The sequence below is a fragment of the Felis catus genome, chromosome C2 (genome assembly GCF_018350175.1).
Source record: "Felis catus isolate Fca126 chromosome C2, F.catus_Fca126_mat1.0, whole genome shotgun sequence".
NCBI lineage: Eukaryota > Metazoa > Chordata > Mammalia > Carnivora > Felidae > Felis > Felis catus.
Window position 1 is genome coordinate 124,281,048 of NC_058376.1, and position 16,758 is coordinate 124,297,805.

At 36.1% G+C, this 16,758-nt stretch overlaps 1 protein-coding gene across 3 annotated transcripts in view; it reads left to right on the forward strand.

Moving 5' to 3' along the window:
• Positions 1-16,758, forward strand: part of PIK3CB (phosphatidylinositol-4,5-bisphosphate 3-kinase catalytic subunit beta) — a 186,066-nt gene that overhangs the window by 72,626 nt on the left and 96,682 nt on the right. For all 3 annotated transcript variants that reach the window (XM_011286143.4, XM_045037520.1, XM_045037521.1), the window contains exons 3-4: positions 6,046-6,232; positions 11,576-11,801. In XM_011286143.4, the coding sequence (XP_011284445.1) occupies positions 6,062-6,232; positions 11,576-11,801 (397 nt within the window). In that variant the 5' untranslated portion in view covers positions 6,046-6,061. The remainder of the gene's footprint in view (positions 1-6,045; positions 6,233-11,575; positions 11,802-16,758) is intronic.

The window sequence follows — 16,758 nt, forward strand, 5'->3', positions numbered from 1 at the left end:
AGGAGCTTATAGTTAACATAATGTGGTTTATTATGGTTAAATGTCTCAGACTTTTTTTTTCTGGTTTTTAATAGTTATTATGTAGAGGGTGGTGTGAGGCTCACCCTGCAGTTAGACTCAAGTTCAGATCCCAGGACTGCCACTTGGTAGCCATGGGATCACAACCTCTTTAAGTTCCTCAAGTAGTAGTAATATTACCATAGGGTGGTAGTAAGAGTAAAATATAGAAATGCACATAAAGAACTTGCTGGAATGCTGGCACAGAGTAAGTACTCACCTTCAGCTATTTTATTTTATGGTTTATTTATTTATTTTGAGAGATAGAGAGCATGTGATCAGGGACAGAAAGAGAGAGGATGGAAAGAATCGCAAGCAGGCTCCACGTTGTCAGCATGAGCCTGATGCAGGGCTTGATATAGTGAAATTGTGAGATCATGACCTGAGCCGGAGTCAAGAGTCAGACACTTTACTGAGCTACCCAGGCGTCCCTAAACATTTTTTTTAGATTTTATTATCCTGTGAGCTTTTTTTTTCTTTTTAATTGTAGGAGTAGATATAATAATGTTTTGTCTTAAAGAATTACTAAATGGCTACTATGTGCTAATCACTTGGGGAAACAAAAGTTGAAAATATATAATTGACAGTTCAAAAGAACTTAGGGCTTTTGAATAAAAATAAAAAATAGTAATTAGCAGCAAACATTTATATTGGACTTACTAGGTTCCAGGTGTTCTTTCTTCAGTTTTTATAACTATGCTATAAGGTAGTTACTGTTGATTTCACCATTTCACAGATGAGGGAGCTTAAGCAGGGGGAAGATAGGGGTGCCTGGGTGGATCAGTCTGTTGAGCTTCCTACTCTTAATTTTGGTTCAGGTCACAATCTCACGGTTCATGAGTTTGAGCCCCTCTTCAGGTACCACGCTGTCAGCACTTATTGGGGTTCTCTGTCTCCCTTTGTCTCTGCCCCCTCTCCTGCTTGCATTCTCTCTCTCTCTCTCTCTCTCTCTCTCCCTCTGAAAATAAATAAATAAAAAGTTAAATAGTAGGGAGAAGGTGTGTATTTGACCAAGATCTTTCAGCCAGTGAGGGATGGAACCAGCTCTCACAATGAAGCTGTTGGACTGCTCTGCCCACAGAAACAAGACTGGCACATCAGAAAGGCTCAGGGCCTGCACAAGTGTCAGTGTGATGGGTTCAGTCTATGAGCTGTAACAGTTAGCAGGGAGAAATTAGTAAAGGCTAGATGTTCAGGGAGGGAAGAGAGCTGTCATTTACTAGAATCTACTGTGTCTGGCTATAACACATTGGCTGCTTCAGTCTTCATGGTGATCCCAGGAGGCACATTTTATTATTTTCCCTTTTTTTAGTTATTGGACACTCAAGTTTAAGTGACTTACTAAAATTCACATAGTTGGTAAGTGGTATAGATGGGATTTAATAAGACCTTTTTTCTTTTTAAAGTAAGCTCTGTACCCAGTGTGGGGCTTGAACTCATGACCTTGAGATTAAAAGTCACATACTCTGCTTACTGACTGAGCCAGCTAGATGCCCTAACAAAATCTTTTTGTTATTAAAAATTGCAAGTATACACAAAAAGAGAGGAGTAATGTAATGTACTTATCACCCAGCTTCAATAAGTATCAACATTTTGCTTTCTTGTTTAATCTGTTCTCAATTAAAAAAAAAAAAAAAGCTTTATTGAAGTATAATTGCCATAAACTGCAGGTATTTAAAGTGTACAGTTGGATACATTTTGACATATGTACATACCCTTGAATCATCACCAAAGTCAAGGCAATGAACAACACATCCATCACTCCCAAGAGTTTCCTTATGTCCCTTTATAATCTCTCTTCCTATTTCTCCCACCCACCCTTCCTCCTCGTCACTATAGACTGGTTTACATTTTCTAGAGTTTTATGTAAGTGGAATTATATAGCATGTACTCTTATTGTCAGGCTTTTTGCACTCAGCATAATTATGTTGAGATTCATTTGTATTGTTGAATGTTTCAGTACTGCTCCCCCCTTTCCGCTGTATAGTATTCCACTGCATGAATATCACAGTTTTTTATATCCATTTACCTGTTGATGGACATTTGAATCATTTCTAGTTTTTTGCCAATATAAATAAGGCCGCTATGAATAATTGTGTACAAGTTTTCATGTGTTTATATGCCTTCATTTCTTTTTGCATAGCTTTAGAAGTAGGATGACTGGGTCATATGGTAGGTATATGTTGAGAAACTGCCAAACTGTTTTCCAAAGTAGTCATACTATCTAACATTCCCACCAGCAGTTTATGAGAGTTAGAACTCTCCTTTGTATCCTTGCCAACACTTGGTGTGATTGGGGTTTTTATTTTTACCTATTTATTTATTTGTTTGTTTGTTTTTTATTTTAGCCCTTGTATTAGGTATGTGGTAGTGTGACATTCTGGTTTTAATTTGTATTGACAAATAATATTGAACCCTTTTGCCCTCCATACATATTTTTCTCTTTTAAAGTAAGCTTCTATGCCCAAAGTAGGGCTTGGACTCATAACCCTGAGATCAAGAGTTGCATGCTCTTCTGGCTGAGCCAGCCAGGCAGCCCAACCATCCATACATATTTGATGAAGTGTCTGTTCAGATCTTTTGCCAATTAAAAAATCTGAGTTTTATTTTCTTATTATTGTATGTTGAGAGTTCTTTATGTTTTCAGGATATAATCCTTCATTGACACGAAAACATTTTTTCCTACTCTGGGGCTTGCCTTTTTGTGTTGTAGACAGTATCTGGGTAAAGGCAGAAGTTTTGAGTTTTGATGATGCTTGATAGCTTTTTATTTTATGAATTGTGCTTATAGTATTATATCTAAGAAGTATGCAAAATCCAAGGTAAAGATTTTCTCCTATATATATATTTTTTTAATTTAACGTTTATTTTTGAGAGACCAGAGACAGAGTGCAAGTGGGGGAGGGGCAGGGGGAGAGGGAGACACAGAATCCAAAGCAGGCTCCAGGCTCCTAGCTGTCAGCACAGAGCCCGGTGAGGGGCTTGTACTCACAAACTGCAAGATGGTGACCTGAGCTGAAGTTAGATGCTTAACTGAGCTACCCAGGCACCCCTCTCCTATATTTTCTTCTAGAAGTTTTAAAGTTTTGAGTTTACATTTAGGCCTATGATCCATTTTGAGCTAATTTTTACTTTTGGTAAGAGATAAGAATTAAGATTCACTTTCTTAGTATATGGATATCTGGATTTCAGCACTATTTGTTGAATAGACTGTCCTTTTTCTCATTGACTTACCTTCACACCTCTGTTGAAATCAGCTGTCCATTCACTTTTTTAAAAAATGAAATTTAAAGCAGATGCCAAACATAATGTCATTTTACCCTTGCATATACTTTGTTATGCATCTCTATCTGGCTCATTATCAGACTGATTATTAGAAACATAATCACCATGCCATTATTACTATTTTTTGAGGTGAGGGATTTTTTTTTTTTAAGATTCCATTTTTAAGTAATCTCTGTGTCCATTGTGGGGCTTGAACTCACAACCCCAAGATCAGGAGTCACATGCTCCACTGACTCAGCCAGCCAGGTGCCTTACCAACATGTCATTATTACACCTCGCAAAAGTAACAGTATTTCTTTAAAATATAATCTAATATTTAATTCATATTTAAATTTCCCAGTTTGTTTCAGAGATAGGTTTTTATAGATGATTTGGTGAAATTAGTGTTCGATTTGGCTGTCTCATAAATGTTTTTTTATTCTTTAGCAGTCCTTGCACCATTCTCTTTCCTTTTTTTTTTTTGTTATTGATTAGCTTGTTTTGTTATTTTTTGTTGCTTATATTATTGGTGATTCATTCTGTACTTGACTGATGCTTCCTTGAAGTCTTTAACTACTTTCTCTATTTCCCCTATTTCTTGTAAACTGGTAAATAGATCAGATCTAGAGACTTGATTAAATTCAGGTTCAGTTTTTTTGTTAAAAATTTTTTTAATGTTTATCCATTTTTGAGAGAGAGAGAGAGAGAGAGCGCGCGCGCACATGCAGGGAGTGGCAGAGAGAGAGGGAGCACAGAATCCGAAGCAGGCTCTAGGCTCCAAGCTGTCAGCACAGAGCCTGATGCGGGGCCTGAACTCACAAACTGTGAGATCATGACCTGAGCCGAAGTCAGAAGCTCATCTGACTGAGCCACTGGGGCACCTCTGTTTTTTGTTTTTTTAAATCAAGTATATCCTATGGGTAGTGGTTAATCCTGTTCCATTCAAGAGGAGACCTATGTCTGGATTATTCTTAGGATTTAGATGGTGTTGACCTGATATGTTCATTGTAAATTTCCTCATCATCCTTTCACTTTAGTTTGTAAATTTGTTTTAGCATCCATTAATTATGCATTATTGCCTCAGTTTGTTGTTTGATTAGAAGTTGCAGCGGGGCGCCTGGGTGGCGCAGTCGGTTAAGTGTCCGACTTCAGACTTCAGCCAGGTCACAATCTCACGGTCCGGGAGTTCGAGCCCCGCGTCAGGCTCTGGGCTGATGGCTCAGAGCCTGGAGCCTGTTTCCGATTCTGTGTCTCCCTCTCTCTCTGCCCCTCCCCCGTTCATGCTCTGTCTCTCTCTGTCCCAAAAATAAATAAACGTTGAAAAAAAAAAAAAGTTGCAAGGTGGTGTTTTTCTAATTCTATCATTCTTTTTGTGTTTATGAGCTAAAGTTGTAATAATTAAGAAAAAAAAAATTACCCTCATCAATTATTTGGTTACCCTGACATAATTTAGCACAAGCTGGTTAAATGTTTGATTTATTTCCCCACTATTTTATTTTATTAATTTCTTTTTTAACTTTTATTTATTATTGAGAGAGAGAGACAGAGTGCGAGCAAGCGCGCTAGCTGGGGAGGGGCAGAGAGAGAGTAGACACAGAATCTGAAGCAGGCTTCAGGCTCTGAGCTGTCAGCACAGAGCCTGACCCGGGACTTGAACTCAAAAACTGTGAGATCTTGACCTGAGCTGAAGTCGGCGACTTAAACAACTGAGCCACCCAGGTGCACTCAGGTTCTTTATCAGTTTTCAGAATAGTGCGAGTTGGTCTTAGCAGTCTCTGGTGGTGATCAGTGAAGCATTTGTTTCTTCTTATTAGGTCACCCATTTATATATGTTTGATGTGTTTCAACTCATGGATGTCATGATTGCTTTTGATGCTGAAAAATGGCTTTGAGTTAGCAATTGTCTCTTTTGGTATAACAATTTCATTCTTTGAATAAATGGGATTTGAATCTTGGTTTAATTAACTTCAGTGCCATGTTCTTCCCACTGTTATTGTTGTGCTTCCTTGCAGGAAGCCCTCAAGGAAGTCCTCAAGGTGCAGTTGAGGGGTGCATTTATTGGAATAGGGGCTTGATTCCAGGAGTGTCAACATTTGTATGAACGTAGTTCTAACAGCAGGAGGGCAGAAGATACTTGTGGTACAAAGGCCTGGGCTGTTCATTAGTAGGACAAGTATGACAAGTAAAGAAAAATAGGCTAGAGACATAGCACAAAGGACCTTGCCAGCTGGGTTAAGGGACTTGGTCTTTTTAATACTTAGGTGGTGGGTCATGACAAGTTCATGACATTTTCTTACATGAGGTTGATAGAAAATTATTTTTGAAAGAAGGCCCTCTTGATTGCTATTTTCATTGAAGTTTGCAGAGAAGAACTCAGCCAAAGAAGCCAATATTATCTAAGTAAAACCTGGCAAGAATCACTTGTTGAATGGTTCTTAACTTAATTTCTTAGAAACCTGTAATCTTTAAACCTTTCATTTTTCACATGTGATATGTTGAATTTATGTTGAGTCAGTATGGTGTGTGTATATAATGTATGTAGTGATAACTGAAAGTGTTTTTAAATAATTTATTTCTGGTGGCTTACTCTTTAATTGACCTCCTGTTATGTAATTGGCTATATTGAAATCCAAAGAGTAATTATGGATTAGTGGGCTTTATCATATTTTAACATAAGATTTGGCTAATTTTCTGTTTCACTACATTTTACTTAATAATTTCTAGGGCCTCATGGTTATGAATGTGCTTCAATTTCATAATGCCTCCTGCTATGGCAGACATCCTTGACATCTGGGCAGTGGATTCACAGTTAGCATCTGATGGCTCCATACCTGTGGATTTCCTTTTGCCCACTGGGATTTATATTCAGTTGGAGGTTCCTCGGGAAGCTACCATTTCCTATATTAAACAGGTATGTTAATAGGTAAAATTTTTATCAGTGTAGCTTACTTACTATATTATAGGAAATGTTACTTGTGTAAATCATATGGTCAGTTTGAGAGAAGATTAAGCTTTGGGTCACTACATATTAAAGATTTTGATATTTGCCTTGTATTTTGTGGACATATAAAACAGTCATTCTTACTGTCACTTTTAATCCATATGTGATACCTGATTTAAGAAAAATCAACTTACGTTGATTTTAAATGTTAGTTTAAAACGTTTAAACATTAGTTTGAAACGCTCATTCAGGTTATTAAAAGGAATTTGACATTGTTGAAGAAAGTTTTATGTTAAAATCTTTTTAACTGTCTCTTCCTTCCTCTTCCCTCCGTACCCCACTACTTTTCATGGTGACTATGGGGAGGAAAAAGTTTTCCCTCACTAGTGAATGGTGTGTCCTCCTTTGGAAGCAAAGTCTTTTTTTTTTTTTTTTTAACGTTTATTTGTTTTTGAGAGAGAGACAGAGTGCGAGCAGGGGAGGAACAGAGAGAGAGGGAGACACAGAATCTGAAACAAGCTCCAGCACAAAGCCCTAATGCGGGCCTCAAACTCACCAACTGCAGAGATCGCGACCTGAGCCGAAGTTGGACGTTTAACTGACTGAGCCACCCAGGCGCCACCCCCACCTTTTTAAGTTTTTATTTAAATTGCAGGTGGTTAACATACAGTGTATGTTAGGTAGTTTCAGGTGTGCAATATGGTGATTCAGCACATATACAACACCCTGTGCTCCTCACAATAAGTGCACTCCTTAAGCCCCATCACCTGTTTCACCCATCCCCCCCACCCACCTCCCTTCTGGTGAGCCTCAGTTTGGAAGCAAATTCTTTTACATAACAAGGGTTGCTTGTTTTGTTGGATTATTTTTTGAAGTGAATTGATGAATGCTATTGATTTGTGAAGACTACAAAATGTAAATGAAATTATTTTCTAAACTTTCTCTTTAATGTTTTCCAAATAGCTGAACCCAATATGAAAATCAGGGGTTATATTTTTAAGAAAAAGTTTTTATGACATATGTTTATGTTTTTATTTTTTTTTTAAGTTTATTTATTTTGAGAGAGAGGGAGAGTATATGAATCCCAAGTAGGCTCTGAAATGCCAGCACAGAGCCTGACGTGGGACTCAATCTCATGAAGTGAGATCTTGACCTGAGCTGAAATGAAAAATCAGATGTTTAACTGAGCCACCCGGGACCCCTACCTAGCATAATATTTTCAAGTTCATCCATATATAATAATGAATCGAAATTTCATTCCTTTCTAAGACTTAGTAATGTTCCATTGTATGGATATACCACTTTTTTTATCTGTTCATCTTTTGATGGGCATTTTGGTTGTTTATCTTTTAGCTATTGTGAATAATGCTACTATGTACATTGGTATACATATCTTTTTGAGTCCCTGCTTTCATTTTTTTGGGGTATATGTCTGGAAGTGGAATTTTTATATCATATGGTAATTCTTTTTTAACTTGAAAAAATTTTTTTAATGTTTATATTTGAGAGAGAGAGAGAGAGACAGAGCGCAAGCAGGGGAGGGGCAGAGAGAGATGGACACAGAATCTGAAGTAGAATCCAGGCTCTGAGCTGTTAGCACTGAGCCTGACATGGGGCTCAAACCCATGAGCCATGAGATCATGACCTGAGTTGAAGTTGGACACTTAACGAACCAAGCCGCCCAGGCGCCCCTGTTTTAACTTTGTAAAGAACTGCCAAAGAGCTTTCTACAGCAGTGATACCATTTTTCATCCCCACTAGCAGTACACAAATGTTCTGGTTTCTCCACATTCTGGCCAACAGTTGTAATTTTTGTTTTTGTTTTTTTAATTTTTAATTTTTTATGTTTAGTTTTGAGAGAGAGAGAGAGAATACGAGCAGGGGAGGGTCAGAGAGAGAGAAGGGGACACAAAATCTGAAGCAGGCTCAAGGCTCTGAGCTGTTAGCATAGAGTCCAACATGGGGCTTGAACTCATGAATTGTGAGATCATGACCTGAGCCAAAGTGGGACGCTTAAACCAACTGAGCCAGCCTGGTGCCCCTATTTTTTTTTTTTGTAATGTTTATTTGTTTTTGAGTGAGAGAGACAGAATGCGAGCAGGGGAGGGGCAGAGAGCCAGGGAGACACAGAATCTGAAGCAGGCTCCAGGCTCTGAGCTGTCAGCACAGAGCCTCACGTGGGGCTCTAACTCATGAATCACATGATCATGACCTGAGCCGAAGTTGGATGCTTAACTGACTGAGCCATCCAGGTGCCCCTGTTTGTTTTTGATAATAACCATTTTTATGTCTGTGAAGTGGTATCTTATTGCAGCTTTTCTTTGCATTTACCTCATGACTAATGATGTCAAGCATCTTTTCTTCTTCTTAATGGCCATTTGTAGAATTGTCTATTCAAGACTATTGCACATTTTTTCACTTGTCTTTTTTTTTTTGTTACTGAGCCGTAAGAGTTCTTCAATTATCCTGAATATTAATCGCTTATCAAGTATATAATTTGCAAACATCTTCTCCCATTCTTTGGTTTGCCTTTTCACTATCACATTAGTGTCTATTCATATATGAATTTTGTAAAATTTTGATGAAAATCCAGTTTCCCTATTTTTTCTTTTGTTGTCCATCACTCCTTTTTCATATATAAAACTGAATCTGAGAATTAGCTATGAGTTTTATCCCCAGTTTGTTATTTTCAGCTTTTGGCTTTTGTACTGGCTGCAGTTAAAATTTATCATCCACCTTGTCATTTATATAGTGATCTTTTACATGATCTCATCCAGGAGACTTGGGGGAAGTGATATGAGATTCTGCTTATTTATACTGATAGAGCAATGCTAATTAATGAAGATAACCCTGATGAATAGAAAATAACGCAGGAAAAATAATACAAATTTTGTATGGGAGTGATGATACATACGTTAAAATTTTTTCTATTTTCTGATTAGATGCTATTTATATTCATAAGAATGTTAAATATGGATGTCTTCATTGATTCTTAGCCTTCAGAGATATTCACTTAAAAAAATTTGAAGTATAGTGGTACCTGGGTGGCTCAGTCGGTTAAGCATCTGATTTCAGCTCAGGTCATGATCTCATGGTTTGTGAGTGTGAGCCCCACATCAGGCTCTGTGCTGACAGCTCAGAGCCTGGAGCCTGCTTCAGATCCTGTGTCTCCTTCTCTCTCTGCCCCTCCCTTGCTCATGCTCTGTCTCTCTCTCTCAAAAATAAACATTAAAAAAATAAAAAAAAATTGAAGTCTAGTTGACATATTATATTACTTTTAAGTGTACAACCTAGTGATTCAATAGTTAAGTACATTTTGAAATGCTCACCATGATAAGTGTAGTTACCTTCTGTCACCATACAAAGTTATTGCAATTTTATTGACTATGTTTTTTCTTCTGTGCTTTTCATCTCGTTGGGTTACTTATTTTATAAATGGTATTTTTGTACCTTGTATTCCCCTTCACCTATTTCACCTGTCCCTTCTGCTTCTCCCCTTTGACAGCCACCAGTTTGCTCTATGTATTTATGAGCCTCCTGTTTTTGATTTTTAGATTCTATGTATATATGAAATCATACGGTATTTATCTTTCTCTGACTTATTTCACTTAGCATAAGACTAGGTTTTTTTTTTTTTTTGATGTACTTATAAATGGCATTGTTTTTAAATTTCTCTGCAAGTGTACAGAAACAACAGGTTTCTGTATATTAATTTTGTATTCTGCAACTTTATGGAATTCATTTATTATTTCGAATCGTTTTTTGTGGAATCTTTAGAGTTTTCTATATGTAGTATCATGTCTTCTATAAATAGTGACAACTTCACTTCTTCCTTAACAATTTGAATGTTTTTTCTTTATGTCTGATTGCTGTGACTGGGACTTGTAGTATGGTGTGTTGAGTTAAGGTGGTGAGAGTAGATATTTTTATGTTTCTGATCTTAGAGGAAAAGCTGTCAGCTTTTCACAATTAAGTATGATGTTAGCCATGGGTTTGTCATATATGACTTTATTATGTTGAAGTATATTTTCTCTCTTCCCACTTGTTTTTATCATGCAGGATCATGAAATTTTGTCAAATGCTTTTTCTGCATCTACTGAGATGATTAGATGGTTTTTATCTTCCATTTTGTAAATGTGGTATGTCATATTGATTGATTTGTGGATAATGAACCATCTTTGCATCCTTGGAATGCAGTGATTGTGGTGAATAAACCTTTAAATGTCTTGCTGAATTTGCATTGCTAATATTTTGTTGAGGATTTTTGCAGCTATGGTCATTGGGGATATTGGTATGTGGTTTTCTTTTTTTGTAGTGTCTTTGTCTGGTTTTGGTATCAGAGTAATACTGCCCTTGTAGAATGAATTTGGAAGCATTCCTTCTTTTTTAGATGAGTTTGAGAAGGATTGATAGTAAATCTTTTATGAATGGTGGAATTCACTGGTGAAGCCGTCTGGTTCTGGATTTTGTTTGTTGGGAGTTTTTTTTTCTTTTGATTTTTTTTAAAGGGTTTTTTTTTTTTTTTTAAGTTTATGTATTTATTTTGAGAGAGAGCAAGCATGAGCAGAGTAGGGGCAGAGAGAGAATAGAAGCAGGTGCTGCGCTACCAGCACAGAGCCTAACATGGGGCTCTCACGAACTGTGAGATCATGAGCTGAGCAGAAATCCAGAGGTAGACACTTAACTGATTGAGCCATGTAGGTGCCCCTTTCGGGAGTTTTTTTTTTTTTTTTAAATTACTGATTCCATTTTGTTACTGGCAATCAGTCTGTTTAGAGTATCTGCTTCTTTCTGATTCAATGTTGGAAGATTGTTTCTAGGAATTTATCCATTTCTAGGTTTTCAAATTTGTTGGCACATGATTTTTTGTAGTAGTCTCTTATAATCCCTTATATTTCTGTGGTGTCAGTTGTAACTTCTCTTTCATTTCTGATTTTGAGTTCTCACTCTCTTTCTTGATGAGTCTGGCAGATACTCAATGATTTTGCTTATGTATGTGCATTTTATGTGCATTATACTATTACATTAACTACAAAAATGGGTTAATAGTATATATATTCTACTACAAGTTGGCATTTCAAAAAAAACAACCTTAATATATCTTGGACAGTTTCCTATGTTACCTTTTATTTTTATTTTCACAGATGTATAGTACTTTATTATTGATTTAGTCAATCCTTTATTGCTGAACACTTGGCTTGTTCTATGTTTTTGAGTTTTACAAAGAGTGCTGTAGTAAGTATCTTTGTAGATGTATTTTATACACTTGAGCAAGTTTTTCTGTTCCAGAAAGTGTCTAATTTTTTCCTGCAGATGTTATGGAAGCAAGTTCACAATTACCCAATGTTTAACCTCCTTATGGAAATTGACTCCTATATGTTTGCATGTGTGAATCAAACTGCTGTATATGAGGAGCTTGAAGATGAAACAAGAAGGCTCTGTGATGTCAGACCTTTTCTTCCAGTTCTCAAATTAGTGACAAGAAGTTGTGACCCAGGGGAAAAATTAGACTCAAAAATTGGAGTCCTTATAGGAAAAGGTAATTTAAGTACTTCCTAGTATGAATTCTTACCATGTTTGTTGCTATATGTATAAACATGTAGTATACATGTAGTATAATCTAAGACATTGTAGAGTATGGCCCAAGGACCAATGCTTGTCTGTAAATTGTTAACCAGCCTGAGATCAGGTAAGTATAAAAATTGAGAGTAAATGTTTATAAATTCCTGTAGCAATGTGATATTGCCACAGTATCCCAGGGGTTATATTTTTTGCATCCTTTTCTAGTGACTTATTTTTATTTGCAAAATAATGTTTCTTGGCAGATTGGAAAGAAAAAAGTTGTTCCTTTGTCTCACATAGTTTGAGAAGAGATACCTTTTCTGAGAGATACATTCTCTGTTTCTTTTAAATGCCTCTACGGTATAAACACAATTTATATACAACTCTCTATACCAACCAAGATTTTAAGCTGATTGATAAATTCCAATATTATTGACAAATATTACTCCTTAATTTTTCTTTAAGTAGAGTTATTTTTGTAGTGAGTGAAGATTAATTATGTCCATGTTCTTCTTTGCAAATTAATTCCAGGGAGAATTGTGAATAACAAAGAAAATATGGTACAGTCTTGCTGTAATAATCATAACTGTCTCAGGGGCAATAGGATATCAGTATCCTGCTTTAGGCAAGATACTAACTTGAGTTAAGTACTATAAGAGGTTAACTCTGGAAGAGACTTGAAGTTTGTTTGTTTGTTTATTTTTGAGTAGCAGTTTTTGATTGTTTTCATTATTTTATTTTATTTTACTTTATTTTATTTTATTTCATTTCATTATTTTATGTTATGGTATTTTATGTTATTTTATGTTATGTTATTTTAATTTAATTTAGTTTAATTTATTTATTTTATTTTATTTTATTTTATTTTATTTTATTTTATTTTATTTATTTTTTTAAACATTTTTTTAAACGTTTTATTTATTTTTGAGACAGGGAGAGACAGAGCATGAACGGGGAAGGGTCAGAGAGAGAGGGAGACACAGAATCCGAAACAGGTTCCAGGCTCTGAGCTGTCAGCGCAGAGCCCAACGCGGGGCTCGAACTCACGGACAGTGAGATCGTGACCTGAGCCGAAGTCGGACGCTTAACCGACTGAGCCACCCAGGCGCCCCTGTTTTATTTTAATTTAGAGACTTGAAGTTTAAATACAAAACCAAAATATCGACTGGTGGTTGTTGTATTTGGATTGGCCTCTGTATTGATTAAATTCACTATTACAGGATAATATAGTACCATCCCATTTAGGATTATACGTATTTTCAAGATAATCTAGTGCCATCTCCTCTAAGAACCATGCCCTGTGAGATTGCATTCTTTGATGGTGACCTATAGCAATTCAGGCTAACTAATGATTACAAATGTGGGACTACACTCTTCCCTCTGAGTACATAGAACAGAACCTTGTTGATTTACTGAATGACAGCCTGGTATTCAAAAAGTGTTTTTATTTTTTTTTTTGTAATTTTTTTTTAAGTTTATTTATTTATTTTGAGAGAGAGAGCACAAACACATGTGAGCAGGGGGAAGGGCAGAGAGGAAGGGAAAGAGAATTCCAAGAGGCTGCATGCTCTTAGGGTAGAGCCCAACTTGGGGCATGAACCCACGAACCTTGAGATCACGACCTGAGCTAAAATCAAAAGTCAGATGTTTAATAGACTGAGCCACTCAGGCACCCCTTAAAAAGGTTAATTACTTCAGAGGATAACTAGTTTGCTTTAGGCAATATTTTTTCCCCCTTAAATAGGTTTGTAATTATTTACCATACAAAATTTTATTTTTTCCCTAAGATTGTATTTATTTATTGTTAAATAATTTTCATACTCAACATGGGTCTTGAATGCACAGCCCCAAGATCAAGAGTCACACACTCCACCAAGTGAGCCAGCCAGGTACCACCCAAATTTTCTTATATATTAATGACCTCAGTAGAGAGCATTCCTTTCGATTTGCCAGAGCTCCAAAGATCTTTTTGATAAATTTTAAATTCTCCATTACAAAAAATCTCCCCTTTGAATTGAAGAATATATGGAAAAGTAAAAAGAATAAACACAGTCTTATCCAAGACAAGAATATTCCCTGGCAATATTGAGATATATAGTTTTTTCCAAATGGCTGTGTGTGTGTGTATGAAGATATATAAGTTTTGTATATTTCTATACTGATGAAAGGAAGTAGATCATAACCACACTGATTGTTAAGGAAGCTAAAATATTTGATAACCCAAAAGGTTAGCACCAGAGAGAGAGCTAACTTTCGTCAGGATATAGTTATCTTTTGAGATGTAACAGTTTTCAAAACTGAAATCTCTGCACTCTCTTCTAGTCGTGATCTCCAAAATATATGAGCTCATTAGCCACTATTAACCTCTACATAAGCTTGCCAGACTTAGCAAATAAAAATATAGTAGATTGAGATATTAAATGGGATATACTTCCTGATAAAAATCATTCATTGTTTATCTAAAATTCAAATAGAATTGAGCATGCTGGTTTTTTATTTGGCAACACTGACTTTGCCCCGCCACAATGCAGGGATTATATAGATGTAGGTATAGGTATAGGTGTAGGTATAGGTACAGGTATGGGTAGATGTATATCTTGAATTTCTCTTTCTATAAGTAATGTGATCATATTTCCTTCTGTATCATAAAGCTTATTATATAAAAAACTTTAATGCAGTGTGCCCTGCAATTTGATGGATCAAGATGCAAAGAGTGTTTTATATTAACTTGAACAGTTTTTAAATTCTTAACTATTTATAAATCGTATTTTAGATTTTCAGTGCATCTAGGAAACCTGATGTTAATGATCATATACACAAATTCAAGTGTTAACATTAATTTAGGAGTTTGAGTAATTCTGCTTATTATTTTACAATGAATTTTTACTTTCAATACCTAACAAGTCAGTTTTTGCCATTGCTAATTTGTATGTGGTGACTACAACCGGGACTTGGTGAGGTCATGCCTCCTGGGAAAACAATAAACAATTATTTCAATTTAACTTCAGGAACAAGTTTGCTGCCTCCTCCTCCCCAAAGAAAACAATAGATATAATTGCCCTGATGGGTCTAAAAATACCTTTTCCTGAGTGATAATATATTTGATCATTTTATTTTTTATGTTTATTCTAAGTAATTATTTACAGAGCTGCTCTTTGGATTCTGATTATCCTCTGTAGTGAAGGTACCTGTCACCCCTGCATTCATTTCTCCAAATACGCATTAGGAAATCTTGATTGGAGGATTTTGTCAGCATCCTGAAAAACATGTTTGAATACTCCCTTATTTTCCCCGACCTGTAAAGTTGTGGTATAGTTTAAAGTGAAGGATATCTAGAGTCTGGAGGACTTTAACAATGTCGTTAATGTGAAGAAATTATTCACTCAATACTTCTTTTATATTAAAAAATTATATTTGATTCTAAGCTAAATAATATTCTTATCTTAAAATTTAAGGTTTGTTGGGGTGCCTGGGTGGCTCATTTGGTTAAGTGTCCAACTCTTGCTTTCAGCTGAGGTCATGATCTCGTGGTTTGTGGGTTTGAGCCCCATGTGTCTCTCTCTCTCTGCCCCTCCCCCACTCGCTCTGTCTCAAAAAAATAAATAAATACATAAACCTAAAAAGAATAAAAATTTGAGACGTATTCCTAGGAGCAGTTGGGAAACTATTGAAGGGATTTAAATAGGGGAGTAACATCAGATTTGCATTTTTGTTTTTTTGAAAGAGCAAGAGAGTGAGTGCATGAGTAGGGGAGGGGGAGAGAGGGGCAGGAGGAGAGAGTGATAATCCCAAGCAGACTCTACACTCAGCATGGAGCCCAATGAGGAACTCCATCCCATGACCTTGGGATCATGACCTGAGCCAAAATCAAGAGCTGGACATTCAACCACTTAACCAACTGAGCCACCTAGGTGTTGCCATCATATTTGCATTTTATAAAGAATTATTCATACTGGAAAATGGAGCATGGGTTGGAGAGATTAAGACTGGGAGTAGAGAAATTAGTGAAAAACTGATGTAGTAATCCATGGGAGGGACAGTGATGGACTGGGAATAAATTAATGGCTGCAGGAACTAGGAGAAGTAGACAGGGTTGAGAGACATTTAGGAAGTGGTTTAGACGTGATTTTTAGTAGATAAAGGGAGATAAAGAGTTTGATTTTTGTTAAATGTAGTAGGTACACATTTCCCTTTCCTCACCTGTAATACCTGTGTCTGTGAGTAGAAAGAGCTTCAGCTGTGCTGGCAAACAAGCTCCAAAATCCCTCAGCTAGTCTGCATAAATTATAGTTCTTTCATGGCTGAATAAGAGTGTATATTTCCATTCCAGATCCAAAACTATCCAGCAAATTATAATGTACTCTCAAGATTTTACCTTTGCTGCATTCATTATGCGGCTTAACCATTTTTATGTTTTTACATTTAATACCACAGATTGATTCTAATATTTATTTTTGAAATAATAATTGTTTTAATATGTAAAAGAAAATAGACAATGGAGATAAGTCCACTGTCTAGGTAACCCTGATTGACATGCATATATTCAGATAGTATAGATTCAAATGATAGGGTATTAAATGGCCTTATGGAACAAATACTAGCAGGCTGCTTCCCTGTACTTCTGTCCTCAGCACTGTGAAATACTGTCATCATCTCAGGTATCTTTTCAGAACAAAAATGTATACATATTCTATACTCTTTCTTTTGAATTTGCATAAAAGGAATCTTGTGAGACTCATTTTGTCCCTGCTTTTTACATTTAACTTACCTGGAGCTTTTAATGTAACAATACCAATCTAATCTATCCATTGATCACTTCTACTACCATATAATGGTATATGGATGTATCTCAATTTTAAAACTAGGTCTTAATTATTAACTTTATTTCCAGTTTTTAAATTATTATAAACAAAACTACAGTGAACATTCTTGTA